The sequence below is a fragment of the Denticeps clupeoides genome, chromosome 8 (assembly GCF_900700375.1).
Source record: "Denticeps clupeoides chromosome 8, fDenClu1.1, whole genome shotgun sequence".
Taxonomy (NCBI): Eukaryota; Metazoa; Chordata; class Actinopteri; order Clupeiformes; family Denticipitidae; genus Denticeps; species Denticeps clupeoides.
Genome location: NC_041714.1, coordinates 9,345,897 through 9,359,689, shown reverse-complemented (window position 1 = coordinate 9,359,689; position 13,793 = coordinate 9,345,897). Strand labels below are relative to the sequence as shown.

General features: G+C 41.8%; 1 protein-coding gene across 1 annotated transcript in view; it reads right to left on the bottom strand.

Annotated features, from left to right (window-relative positions):
* wdr11 (WD repeat domain 11) overlaps positions 1-13,793 on the bottom strand; it is a 41,435-nt gene that overhangs the window by 5,350 nt on the left and 22,292 nt on the right. Inside the window, exons 14-24 of the mRNA XM_028989757.1 lie at positions 13,499-13,607; positions 11,181-11,302; positions 10,899-11,046; positions 9,551-9,657; positions 9,348-9,462; positions 7,171-7,342; positions 6,792-6,900; positions 4,899-4,961; positions 4,565-4,630; positions 3,690-3,879; positions 842-937 (exon numbers count right to left, since the gene is read on the bottom strand). Coding sequence (XP_028845590.1) covers positions 842-937; positions 3,690-3,879; positions 4,565-4,630; positions 4,899-4,961; positions 6,792-6,900; positions 7,171-7,342; positions 9,348-9,462; positions 9,551-9,657; positions 10,899-11,046; positions 11,181-11,302; positions 13,499-13,607 — 1,297 coding nt within the window. The remainder of the gene's footprint in view (positions 1-841; positions 938-3,689; positions 3,880-4,564; positions 4,631-4,898; positions 4,962-6,791; positions 6,901-7,170; positions 7,343-9,347; positions 9,463-9,550; positions 9,658-10,898; positions 11,047-11,180; positions 11,303-13,498; positions 13,608-13,793) is intronic.

Sequence of the window (13,793 nt, the reverse complement as noted above, 5' to 3'; positions counted from 1 at the left end):
ATTGTCTTATTTTATATGACAATTTCAGTCGTTTAATTGAAAACAGGGTGGCATGACTACAAAAGTCCCAACGAGTGTCTCTGTCTGCTGTCAGCTGCTGTCAGACAATAACCATGTGAGTGTTGTATGCAGGGGCTACGTTTAGAACGGCTGCTCAGCTCTCTGCTGAAAGCATTGTGATGGTATAAATGCAAAAAAAATCCACATTATTAAGTTCTACCAGGAGCTTAGGCATTGCTCATTGCCTTGGCATTGATCATTTGGTGTTTTCGATGGAGGTGGAGACACTGTCTAAAACGGCAAATACTATTAACCCAGGGACATCCTTGAGTATCTAGAAGTAATGGGAGCAAAAAGTCTGGAATCTGGATCAATGGAAAAAGGCTATGAAGTCTGATGAGTCCAGATTTAACCTGTTGCAAAGTGATGGGTGTAGAAGGAAAGTGAAACACCCATCAAGCATCGTCACTACTGTACAAGCCTGCGTTATGATCTGGGTTGGGTCGATTGGCCAGGTTCAGGCTGTGGCAGCTGAATACCACAATATACAGAATGGACATACCCCCAGAACAATGCCAGAATTTATTGGGCTTCAACTGTGAAAGAATGGGTCAGGGAGCACAATCATTTTCCACTGCGAATCTCTGGAATTTGCTAGAGAAGATAACTCCACCATCCTAATCACATTGAAAAGAAAATGAAAACTCTGGACTGAAATATATGTTTGCATTTACCATGTAAAATTCAATAATTCTGAAACATTATTAAGGGCAAACACTACACATGAATGTATGATTGTGTGACTGCCAAGTGAAGTCAGGGTGAAGGTGCAGTAACATACCTGACCCAGCAGGAGGAGCTGGTCAGCACACTTCTTTGTATGCTCATAGCTGGACCTCTTCACCTCCTGCAGATGTACTCTCTCCAGCTGGAACCTCTGTTACGAGATGGGAGATATAGTGAAAAAAATGCCCAGGATGGCTGCGTCCAGGATCTCCTCTCATCAATCACATTCATAATCAAGAGAAAATTACAGCTCATGCCAAAACATTTTCTGAACATTTCACTGAAAAACTGTTCTGTGGCAAAACATGGTAAGGTTCCGTTCAAAAATAGATATGAGGAGTAAAACTGGGACATTAATACAAACAAATAATTAACCCACATTGGTACTATCATCCATGGCCTTCAGCAGAACTTTGAAGTCTGATGCCTGCATTTCCAGTGTTTGTTTACTTAAACTTGTTTACTGAACATTGGCGGCAATGTGTTTACCTGCCACCAAATCATAATTTAATGTCACATGGGCATTAGTAGTCTATTTTTAACATTTGTATAATTATGAAGGAATGCACAAGAGAGATATTGGCACTGAAGTGCTGCTGTCGCAGAAATTAGGTTATAGGCTCGCACATTTGGTATATATTGCATCCTTATTTAGCAAACGTATTATTTAGCAAATGCTTGCTATGCCTTAGGGTTTTGGTACAGTATTGTTCTTTGGTACAGACAGTGCGGCTTCTTCCATCTCTTTTCGGTCGAAATCTGGAGTTGGAACAATAACTTGCAGTACACATCACTCATCAAAAGAAAATCAAATGTTGTCCAATGGAACTGAGTTTAACTAGTAAGATGTCAGTCTTTGGTAGTAAAATAAACACCCTGAAGCATGTGCCACGATACAGACCTATTCAGTGTGACTTCCAAACACCCCAAAAGCATGTGAATGCTTGTAGCATGCGAGTTCAGCAACTTCACCTTGCAAATGTTCCTTATTAATACTCAGAACAGTGTGTAATACCACTGAGTGATGCTTTCAAGTGAAGATATGGAGAATTCAATGGTCTACATTGCAGGTGCTCTCTGGAATCTCCAGGATTTTTTATATTAAATTGAACACTTTTAAAGACCTTTTAAAGACCACTTTAAAAATTACATTTAAGACCACCATCGCACCTTTCCTGGCATGTGAAGGAAATAATCAAAAACCAACTAATCAAATTGAATCATAAAAATAACTTAATTGAACAATATGCTCTGAGGTCTACAGTCTTCAAAGAACTGCTGCAATCTCAATTCTGACGTTGCTCGCCTTATCATGTAAATAAGGAATGGGGAAAAATACATAACCATTAATAACCTATACTCTAAACAGATCGCCTGGACTTATTTTGTTGTTTTACCTGTAAGAGTTTACATTTAAAGCATTTGGCAGACACTCTTATCCAGAGCGACTTACATAAGTCCTTTAAATATCAATCATTGAGATCCCTTGTTTGGTTCACTAGGACCCGCTCTGTAGATACCGTTCACATAACGTTCTCAGAACAAAACCTTTTTTTTTTAATATAGAAAGGGTCAGTAAGAGCTCTTTTAGTCCAAATAGTTTAATAAAACCTGCTGTGAGTATGTGCCTTTGTCTCTTTTTTCAGGACTACTACTTCTTTCAACAGGTGGGAATTGTTTTGCTTTACTGTATGCTAGAAGTGTCATAAAAGGGTGAAATAACTTATTAATTGGATGTAGACAATTCTGCAGTGCAGAACATAATCGATTATATTATAATGATGTTGCTTGGTGATGTTCTTGCGGTGGCATAAAAATGGTGGCCGGTAGTGACTTGCACTGCCTCACCCTTTGCACCCAGTGTTTGAACTTTCATTGAGCTTTGGCCGCTGCATGCCTGACGCATTGTAGCGGGCAGTGTTCCATGTGTGTAATTCAGTCGGGAGCCCTGGGGCCTGTTCTGCTCTGAGAACTGTCAGCAGCCAAGTCAGATATGATGTTTGTAGAAGAGGCAAAAATGATGCTGCCTCTCTCGAGAGAAGAAGAAGGAAATGAGAGTTTACTCAGGTCTGCACTCAGCGGTCTTTCAAATCTAGCATTTTAGGGCTGGAACCCATGAAAGCCCAAATTTGAGTCTTTTTTTCTGATCTAAGCGAGAGTTAAAGTATTACCATGACTACTTTGTCTTCGGTGTGGGGAACGGATGGTGTCTGGGTTAACATCATTGCCTTGGCAACCCGTGCTGCATACAGGCTCCTTGGACATCATGTCAGCGGCCCCAGCGATGCAGACATCCAAGAGATGTGCTGATCAAAGGCCCAAACAGCATGTCTGCAGTGATTACATGGATGTGGGCGAGGCAGGGCACAGGGCTCCTTTCTCTCTGATCTGACTCTATATTTACATCACCTGTCCATCAACTGGTCCACTGCAAAAACCAGTGCTGCCCGTAACAGAGTGATCAGCAAACACAGAGAGACTCCTTCACTGCGGCCAGCAGTGATGCTGGGAGAGGCGAGGGGAGAAATGTGGGAAAAGAGAGTGACCACATCATCCTTCAGTCAGGGGAATAATAAATGAGATCAGCCAGAGGACGAAGGTCTCTGGATTACTGAACCTAGTATTCAGGATACGAGTGAAAATATATCTGCCTAGATCACTGCTAAAACACAATAACTTGAAACATATTTTAGATAAAGGGAATACAAGGAACAATGTTCCAAGGGTGATGGTTAAAAGCAGAGGACACATTCCGTTCTGTGCACTGCATGCTGTGCTGCAGTGTATCACAATAACAATCACTTTCACTTTTTTCACTTTCAACTTGATCAATAGCATTCAGCCTCTGCCTCAAAATATTATTGCATTTTATAGTTTGCCACAGAAAAATGTTTTCCTCTTACCTGAAAAAAACTGCTTTCACACAGCACATCATTGCAGATGTCCAGATGGCTCTGGGGGGTGTTCTGGGCCCCCTCCGGCTGGGGCTGGCCCTCAGGCACCGGTACGTTAAGCTGCCGTGCATGGGCAAAGGACTGGAGGTAATGCGCGGCCACAGTCCAGAACTGCATGTCTGACTCGTCTCCAAAAAGCCTGAGACAGCCGGAGCAGAAGTGTTGAGGTGACCCACTCCCAGAAACAACCATCCTTCATTCATTCATATAGATAATAATAACATGCTAATCCACATGTCAAAACACACTGAAGTGTATCCCCATAAAAACGTGACTGTCATTCACAGCAATGCTGTAATTTAGATACTTTTGAGAATCTGATTTTTACTTTCATCTCATCACTGCGGGTTTGTGTAAAAAAAAAAAAAAAAAAAAAAAAAAAAAAAAAAAATTGTGAATGAGAGATCAACCAGTCCTTCTACAAGGCCCACCCTAATTTTATAGACCAACCCATCTCAAGCACACCCACATGCTCGTGTTTGACTTTCAGCAATATCAACCAAGTAACTGGTTTCCTTCTGTGACTTATTTATTTATTGCTGCTGCACTTTGTCTTCTATGTCTTCTATGTATCATGTTCTATGTTCTGTCTACGTGGGAGAGGATTTCAAGTAAGAATTTCATTGTGCTCTGTATGCTGTACTCTGTACATATGACAATAAACTTCAACCTCAAGCTCAACTATTTATATTATAAATGCTTTTAATTTGTGATCCTTTTGTTCTGGACCAGGAAAATGTCTGTAACTGATATTACTCTCTCAGAAAAGAACAAATACACACACATAAGCACACACACATACATACACACTCTCACTCCCCTACCGTGACACCAGCAGGCAGCGCTGCAGCAGATTCAGCTCAGGGTCCATCAGGACGCTTTTGATGTCACTGAGAAAGGAGAAATAAATAAACAAATAAATAAACAAAGACCCTGAAGCCTTTCAACTGCTGAAAGAAACATGCATCAAGGTGGGACAGGAGCATCTTTAGATCTGTCAACTCAGAAGAGACTCGGTGCAGATAGAAGTGGAACATGGTTAAGATAGGAGAGTGAAAAATCCTGGTTATTTCAGCCCGGTCCAACAAAGCCTTTTGAGGAAAATACACCTGAATCTCAGCTCTCTGATGGTTAATTGCATCCAATTATTGCACTCACTTTGAGAGGGAGTTTAGCTGTTCCTGGATCAGGCCTTTGATTTCATCCTTCTCAATGTAATCTCTGAAGAAAGGGCAAAAAAAAACAACATAGCAATAAAATGATGAAAGACTTTAAATATGAAGACAGTTTCAAGATTAGAAGGTAAAATGTTCTGTTTAATGCAAGTACATATAAATAAGCAATGGAAAAGTGAGAAAACTATCATTACCAGAAATCAAACCAGGGCAGAAATGAGTATGTATACACAATTAAAAACAAGTCTTGATGCTAATTCTTTTAGTCAGAGCTTTGTTAAATCTATGTCTATAAACGATTCCCTCTGTTTCATACAGATTATAATTACTGTTAAGACACAATTACAAAACAATCATGCAGTGGGCACAGGTCAGAGGGAAAATAACGTATGTGTTTTCTATACTCTACTGCCTACAGCTAATTTAGTTTAAGTTAAGCTACACAACATAATAATTCTTTACTAATGAAAAATGAAATCATTTACTTTACATTTTGGTCTTGCATTTAAGAAATCGGCTTATATTAAAAGCCAAAATTACATTTACATTTACATTTACGGCATTTATCAGACGCCCTTATCCAGAGCGACTTACAATCAGTAGTTACAGGGACAGTCCCCCTGGAGCAACTTATGGTTAAGTGTCTTGCTCAGGGACACAATGGTAGTAAGTGGGATTCGAACCCGGGTCTTCTGGTTCATAAGCGAGTGTGTTACCCACTAGGCCACTACCACCCACAAAAATGAAATATGAATTTATAATTCCCAACATGGTAACCAGTTCAGGAGTTTAAATTTCACAGTATTGTGTGGTTTAAATAATCAAAATTAATTGCCATAAGAATGAAAGGAATAATTAACAGAATAAAACAATAATGAAATAGCTGCATCCCTTGAGGAGTGCCTGCTTAGGACAAAGTGGAGAGTGGAGGAGAAGTGTTTACGTGCTCTACAGCAGATTATTATCCACGACTGAGATGGTATGATAAGCGCCTGTGCAGGCGTAACAAGATGGCAGAGTGAAGGCCGATGATGAAGCGCATCTTGCATCAGATTTTCGTTGGTGCTCTGCCACAAGGCGTCTAAAAGATTCTGAGACCCGAGTAAAATCATCGCTATGGTCTGACAAGCATAAAGTTACATTGCCGCTGCAGAGAATGGGTGAGGCAGAAATCTTGTAAAACTGCTGCAGAAATGGGACTGGGGAGAAAATTGCTCCTCCAGCAGGACAATGACCCGAAATGTAAAGCAAAACCGCACCACACTAACAGAATCCAGGTAAAAATGTGCAGCTGGGACGGGAAATTGTTTGGCGCTACAGCAATTTCAGGAAAAATGATGGCCAGATGTGAGAAGCTGGCTGGGAAGAAAACACTTCTCACTTGCTAACTGTCCATAACTGCTTTAATTGCCACTAAATTACGCTTAGGAAAAAAAAATGTAGGGACTAGATTAAAAATAATTTAGACATTCATCTTCCAGTTTGACCATAAAATGTGTTGAAATGTAATTTTCCTACTTCAGGACCATAACTCTGACGAGCCTGAAGTCACACAGATGGGAGACAGAGAGCCGTGTAAAAACATCACAGCTTTGTGATTTCTTTCCTTTCCCTCAGCCTCAGTGACAGAACAGGACAGAGCGATAACTCTGGCCGCTATCTGTCTGGAGTTTCACAGGTTCAGTGAGCGCTAATTTACTGATTAGCATCAGCACTGCTAACAAAACAGAACAAAGAAGACCCAGTGTTAAAAAAAATTGGATCTTGGGCTGCAAAATTGCAAAGTGATTGACAAAAGGCTGTCCAACTGAAGACAGGTTTGGGGAGGGAGAGAAAGGTGTGAAAGGTTTTCTTTTGTGGAGTAAGGAACACATACACCTGCATGATGTCCATTGTGAAGGTGTCAGACCATGGCTGCAGAAGCAGAAAAGCTTTCAGAGTGATAGCAGCACGTGGCAGCAATAGATACGGACACCAAACTGGATCTGAGAGAAAAGGGGAGACAGAGGGAGATGCTGAGCTGTTGCACATTTTATATATATTTGTAATACTTTGTAAGCCCAACTGGTTAAATATTCCTGTGAAATATTAGACCTGCAGCAACAAGATATGTAAACTGAGGGAAACCAGAGCATAAAACAAGCATTTCATTGAATATGGCTCAGTATTTTGCATAAGAAGCATCTAATTGGTTACCCCTAAAAAGCCCATATTTGTTTAACGCTTGTCCACAATATGCTATAAGGTGTACAGACCTGTCAGGTCCTGCTCATCCATCCTGTAGCTGGCAGACTTCATGGCCATCTCCAGCACACGGACGCAGCCGTCGTCTGAAGCCAGCACCACCTTGTCAGACGTGCACCAGTCGATGTCCATGATGCGGTAGCTTACGTTGCGGCCCACGCGCAGACTGCTCACCATCTGCACCTGCAGAGATCGCTGACATTCAGTCAACATGATCCAGTGAGCTGAGCAAATACATTATTGGGGGATAAAATGTCAGCAGTCATAACTGGGATCTGTTCATTTCTGTGCATAGAACAACAAATGATGCATTTTAGAACAATCTAATTCTAACCTCAATTCATTAAGTCTTGAATTTCCATTGGATTTTACAGATCTAGACAATCCTGAACTACAACAAACCAAACTAATTAAAGAGAAAAAAACAGCAACTGTACAACAACATACTGTAGATAATGGATGCAATGGTTGGGAAATATTTGGTTAAAAAAAGAACATCCAAAACTATCGAAACTGTCTCATTATATTGAACTGTGACTTGCAACTAGGGGCGTTTTCTCACCGCATTCCACAATTTCAAAATTAACTGCTGTGCGTCCTGTGTATTCTGCCTGTTTGGCTGTTGTGTGTGTGTGCGTGCGTTTGTGTGTGAGTGTGCTCGTCAGAACCGCTGTCATAAGTGCACCTACTTTGCATCTGTTTTGGCACTTAAGGAGATTGTGTGAGTTTCTAGGCGCTTGAGGGAGCTCGCTCGGCTGATGGAAACGCAGTGCCTCAGGGGGAAACATTTCCCCAGTGCAGCCCTGGAGCTGGGCGTGTTTCATCCAGCAGGATAAAACATTCAGCTGCACTCCCCGGCATGGAAATATTATTACCGCTCACCCCCTAGTATAACTCAGTTTTGAATGCGCCACCATGCCGGAGTACGGTGAAGATTACCTTATACACAGATGCTGGTGTTATATTTTCAACAATTAACAGTCTGTGTTGAAGCAGAGTGAGCAGTACTGGAGAGTAATAATATGTCAGCATTTAGGCTAGTCTGCTGCAGGCTGAGAGCACTCAGCATGAAACACTTTTAGGGCTGATATGAGATAAGCCGCCATACAGGCAGAGTTATATGCCGCTGTAATTGGATCGGGCCACCCAGCTTTTAGGTTTCCTTGAAAGGTTGTCTGTCACAACAGAATCTGGAAGGAGGAGCTACCACACTGAAGGTGTAATTTACACTACGACTGGCCCAAGGAGCATGAAAAGTCTAGATGAAAAGTCTATATTCCACAACACAATGCCAATGGCAAACAGAGACGACAGCAAAAGATGCATTAAAGGCATAGCTGAACAACGCAAACAGATTATTTCCCATCACAACAGTGCAACAGGTAAAGTGCTGAGAGTTGTTCTGTAGTGTCTCTATTGTCTAAGACACTGATGCTAAAACACTAGGCCCATTTGTACCTTTCCCAAAATGAATTTACAGTAATGGTCCCTACAGATGGCAGTGTGGTGTAAACTCTGAAGTACCTGCAGTAGCTGCTTCACAATAGGCACACTTGGAAGTGGAGGTTTAAAGTGCTGGGTTCAATTTGTACATATATTACGATAAAATTCTGGGTCAGGCTGATTTAGATTGGACTAGTGTTGTTCTAGTCAACGAACCTTTGTGACTAACTATATATGTCAACAACTACAACAAAATATGTCATGTAATATTGTTGATTCATAAAATCAAGACTAAATGTGGTTTGCAAAATAAAAAATATACAAAAATGTCCTTCTGAAATTTGTCCTCTGCATTTACCCCATCACCCTGAGTGAGCAGTGGGCAGCCATGACAGGCCCCCAGGGAGCAGTGAGTGGGGACGGTGCTTTGCTCAGTGGCACCTCAGTGGCTCCTTGGCGGATCGGGATTCAAACGTCTGATTACGGGGGCGCTTCCTTAACCACTAGGCCACCTCTGCCCCAGAATGCAGCAGCATGACTGGTTTTCAACCTTTACAACTTCTCCCACACACACCCTCCACTGGCTCTCAGTAGCTGGGTTAGAGTGCTGGGATAACTTAAAGTGCTGGGCTGAGTTGTGGATCCCGTATGAGGTTTGGGCAGTTATGAGTGGATAGATGAATAGACTTTGGTTGGGTTAAAGAGATGTGGTGGGTTGGATTGGATGTATGAATCAATACTTTACCTCTTTTGTGTCCCATACTTCAGCTCCATCTGTGTACATAACCAGCAGCTTCTGGTTGCCTTTACCAGGCGCAAACCGGATCTTCTTCACCCATCCACGGTGTGTAGGGATCCCCCTTAGAGACAGACACAGACAGACCCATCAATCTCAGACAACAGAGAGACATACCCTCACATACCTCCTCATTATTTTTTCATTCTGACCTGGAGAGCCGGGCCTTCAGATCCCAGAAGTTGAGGTTCCCATCCACATCTCCCAGGACCAATGTGTCACCTTTCCATGCAATGCAGGCGATGCTACCCATACTGCCCTGCAACACAAAATGATCATGTCAGCCCAGACAGAGTCAGTAGCTACAACTGCATAGTGTGCTGCCACAAGCTGCACTGAATCTACTGCAAGGTAATAATTTTTGTCATTTTTAAAACTTATCTGCAGCGACCTGCTGCACCAATACAAATGATGATAAATGATGTGCCACAACAGAGCAGCGTGCTGAAAACTCACAATTAAACGTGGCAAGATAAATGTGTGTCGTGCCTGTAATTTTAGAATAAATAAGTGGCATTGTGAACCCATAAGAAATGGAGGTAATGAAAGAGAATGTGACACGAAAGCTGAAGCTAAACAGGGCTTTAAAGAAAGAAAAAGAGAAAAATATGATGCATAAAAACGAGGGGAGAGCAGCTGCTGATGACTGTAATGGCTTTTTCTTAGACTTGAGTAATACTGGTGGTAGCAACAGCTCCCAAAATCTGTCACACACACACACACACACACACACACACACACACACACACACACACACACACACACACGCACACTCACACACACAATACTAATGAGGTTTTAGGAGCTGCTGGGTTATTCTCCTTCTTGATTTGACCGGGCAAATCTGCTGAATCCCTGTGCATGAGGTAACTGGCAAGAGTGGAGCCACCCCTCCCTCTGTCTGTCTCACATTTTCTTTGCCCTCAAGCAGCTCTTCAGGGTCTGGCTTTCTAACTCCAACAAATAACATGTGAATAAACAGTTCCTGAGGTCAGGCCCAGAGACATGCACACACCAATGGGATTTCAGTGAAACAGAGAGATCAGATCAAAAATAAGAAATCTTTTTTTTTAAGGGTCAGTTTGAGTCAGAAATCCTATGAGGTGGTCTGTGCTTATTCTTTAACATGCCTCAGATTGTTACTGACTGCTTGCAGTTGGGCAGCCAAGGAGAACATGGTCCCACTTACATAGTCCTTCATGCAAATAAAAGTTGTCACCCACTCACAGAACCATCGCTAGAGTAAAATAGCACACATAAAACTGAAAAAGAAACACTTTTTTCCTAGTGAGTGTGACTCATTCTTTACTGTAAAAAAAAAAAGAAATGGAAGCAAGAGACATGTGAAAGGAACAAGAGAAAAGAAAAAAATGATATCACAAGAGGGCGAAAGACTGAGCGAATGAAAGAGGAGGGGGTGTTCCGGAAAGGATGTTACAGCGTATGCGCGAAAGGACAGCCTGGAGGAAAATGGCTTCCCAGTCATGGCTCAGCTCTTACATCAGGGGGAATGCGTGCCCCGTCCTTTACAGCATTGCCCTCCACGGTTATGTGGTAGACCTGGCCATCTGTGTCAGTGAACACAAAATGCTCCCGTGCTGAGATGGCCTGACTCAGCTCTGCCTTACTTTCAGCGTCCTGGAGCAGACTGATGAGAATGACACAAGGCAGAAAAATGTTAGAAAATCATGAAAGGTGAGGATCATCATCCTCCATAGCTGATTCTACATTTCTTTTACATTGGACTAATCCAGCTGTAAAAGCACTAAATGGACAGCAGACCTGATAACAGAAGACTCCACGCTGCTCTGTTCGGCATCGGATACTGTCTGCCTGGCCATGGCCTCCCGCGCTGCCAGCTGCTTCCTCTTCAGACTCTTCAAGTTGTGTGAGGGAGACCACTCCTATTCACACACACAGTTATTTATGAGTGTGATAAGGGCTATAACGATATGTAATACAACATTATAGAATAAAATACAATGTGATGGGTGGTAGTAGCCAGGTGGTAGGAGCTTAGTGGGTAAGCACTTGTCTATGAACCCAGAAAGTCACAGGCTCAAACCCGATTTACTACCATTGTGTCCCTGTGCAAGACACTTATCCTTGAGTGTCTCCAGAGTGACTGTCCCTGTAACTACTGATTGTAAGTCACTCTGGATAAGGGTGTAAAATTATGTTATGAAACATACTGGGCGTATACCAGTCCCATACTGAAAACGGTTTATTTACTTATTTATTGTACAAAGGTAATTTATTCATTTTCTTTTACCGCAATACCACTAATCATATGTTCAGAACACCTGAACATATAATTAGTGAAAACCTGCATTTGCGTGTATGAGGGTGGGAATGTATTGTATTCCCTTGTATTTGTGGGTGCCTGCTTGTCTATGTGGGGTAGGGTCTTGGACATCTCAGGCTTCCCCAAGAGTGGGAGCAACCCCCTCTGGGGTTCTCCACTGCCCTTTTCTGTGGGGGTCTCTGGATGTCTATGGCCTGGGCCTCCTACATGTTGGCTTCATGTCCTTTGGTGGGTGGGGCTGTGGTGCCCCACAAACACAATTAACTATTGTGGGTGCATTCACACACACACAGGTGTGCACTCAAGGCTACACATAAGGGCTCACACTGACGCACAAACACATACTCACAGACATATTGTCTAGAGCAGCTGAACATTTGTCTTTTATTATTAGTACTGTGTGATGTTAAATAATGTTTAATATTCATTATTAACTGTGATTTATACAGATGTTGCTTCTTCTGATGTTTCTTTTTTTTTTTGTCTGTTTAAGCAGGTAAAGAAGCAGGTGGCTGGTGTTCTTTCCCTATCCTTCTCCAAATGCCCCACACCATTTTTTTCTCCTCCACTCTCTCCCTCCTATACATGTTCACTTTCTGTCCAAGTTCTCTTTTTCTTTCTCCTATTTCCCCATCCCTGGTCATGATTGTTGCAAGTTAAATAAGAAAATTTTAAATATTACAACTTATTAAATAAAAAGAGGTGAAGATGAGATCACAGGTACACGTGTCATGTGTCAACTGTGTTGCTGACAGGCCAGGAAAAAAAAAAACACACATGACAGAGCACTTAGTGGAGGTGTTGAGCTGTGAAAGTAGACACAGAAACAGAAGCTATAGCAGATGCTAAAGTCGAACTTGATAACCCAAAATAACTTTTGCCAAAAAAACGTATGCCATGTATGTTGTCTGGAGACATTTCATGTTTTAAACAGCTGGAGACATGGACCAAACAACAGTTTACCGCAAATGTCGCCATCTTAGCTGTAAACATGCTTTGGAGTACCTAGAAGGTATGAACAGGGCATTTTTGCAATGCGAGAACTTTTTTCTTTTGCACTACCTCAGTTATTGCATTTCCATTGTTCGCCGAAATCCTGCATGTACCAATGTACCGGTTTTGTATGTCTAAATATGCTACTGTATGCCTACATTTCCCTCAAGAGCAATAAAATATGTACTTAAGTACATAAATGCACATGAGGGAAGCCATACTGTTCCATGATTTAAAACAAAAACTCAGCATTTAGATGTGTATCTGGAAGGTTCCACATTGGTTATTGGTACAGAGTGTCCATTGCAATGTGCTGAATCTGTAGATTCATACATTTTAACAAACTAGTGATGCCGTACTATAAATACATTTGCAATCCTGTGAAATTCTATAAAAACAATATGATCCAGTGCCTCATACATTTGTTTTTGTTGAGAAACTGATGCCGACAGACACACTGCATCCATTGCTGGTCATTAAGAAGAGCAGTTTGCCCAGAAGCTGCAATCAATATGGAAATCAACTGGCACACAGAGAGCAGCCCAGGCATGTATTATTAATGCTACTGTGCAAGTTATTTGACTTCAATCTTACTTGAGTTTATAGTCTCACAACAAAATTTGGGGCAACAAAAAAAATCATGATTTGCATGGATGGATAATGAAGCTGCATCTCTGCTCAAATGAGGAAATGTGGACAAACAATCTTTAATTTTATTTTTCAAAAGATACAGGCAGAACTGTGTGTGCATTTCTGAGTATGAGTGTGTATTTCATTATGAGTGTGGATGGGTGCGTCTCACCAGTGCAGTGACAGTGGGGAAGTTCTTGGCCATCTCACGCAGCAGGGTACCAGTCCTCACATCCCAGAGCTCCAGAGGTCTGTCCCGGAACACCACTACCAGGTACTGCCTGCAGGGGGCGACACACATGCACCATCGTTCTGCTGTAGAAAGTTTTCTTTTGTAGCTATTACACATTTAGTTACCATAGTGACCAGCAGTCTTTGGCCTTTAATAAAGGGAGAACATTTTAAGGGACCTTTAAATGACTATCTTAATATGTCATAAATATTGTAGGTAAAGTAATTGGAACTGA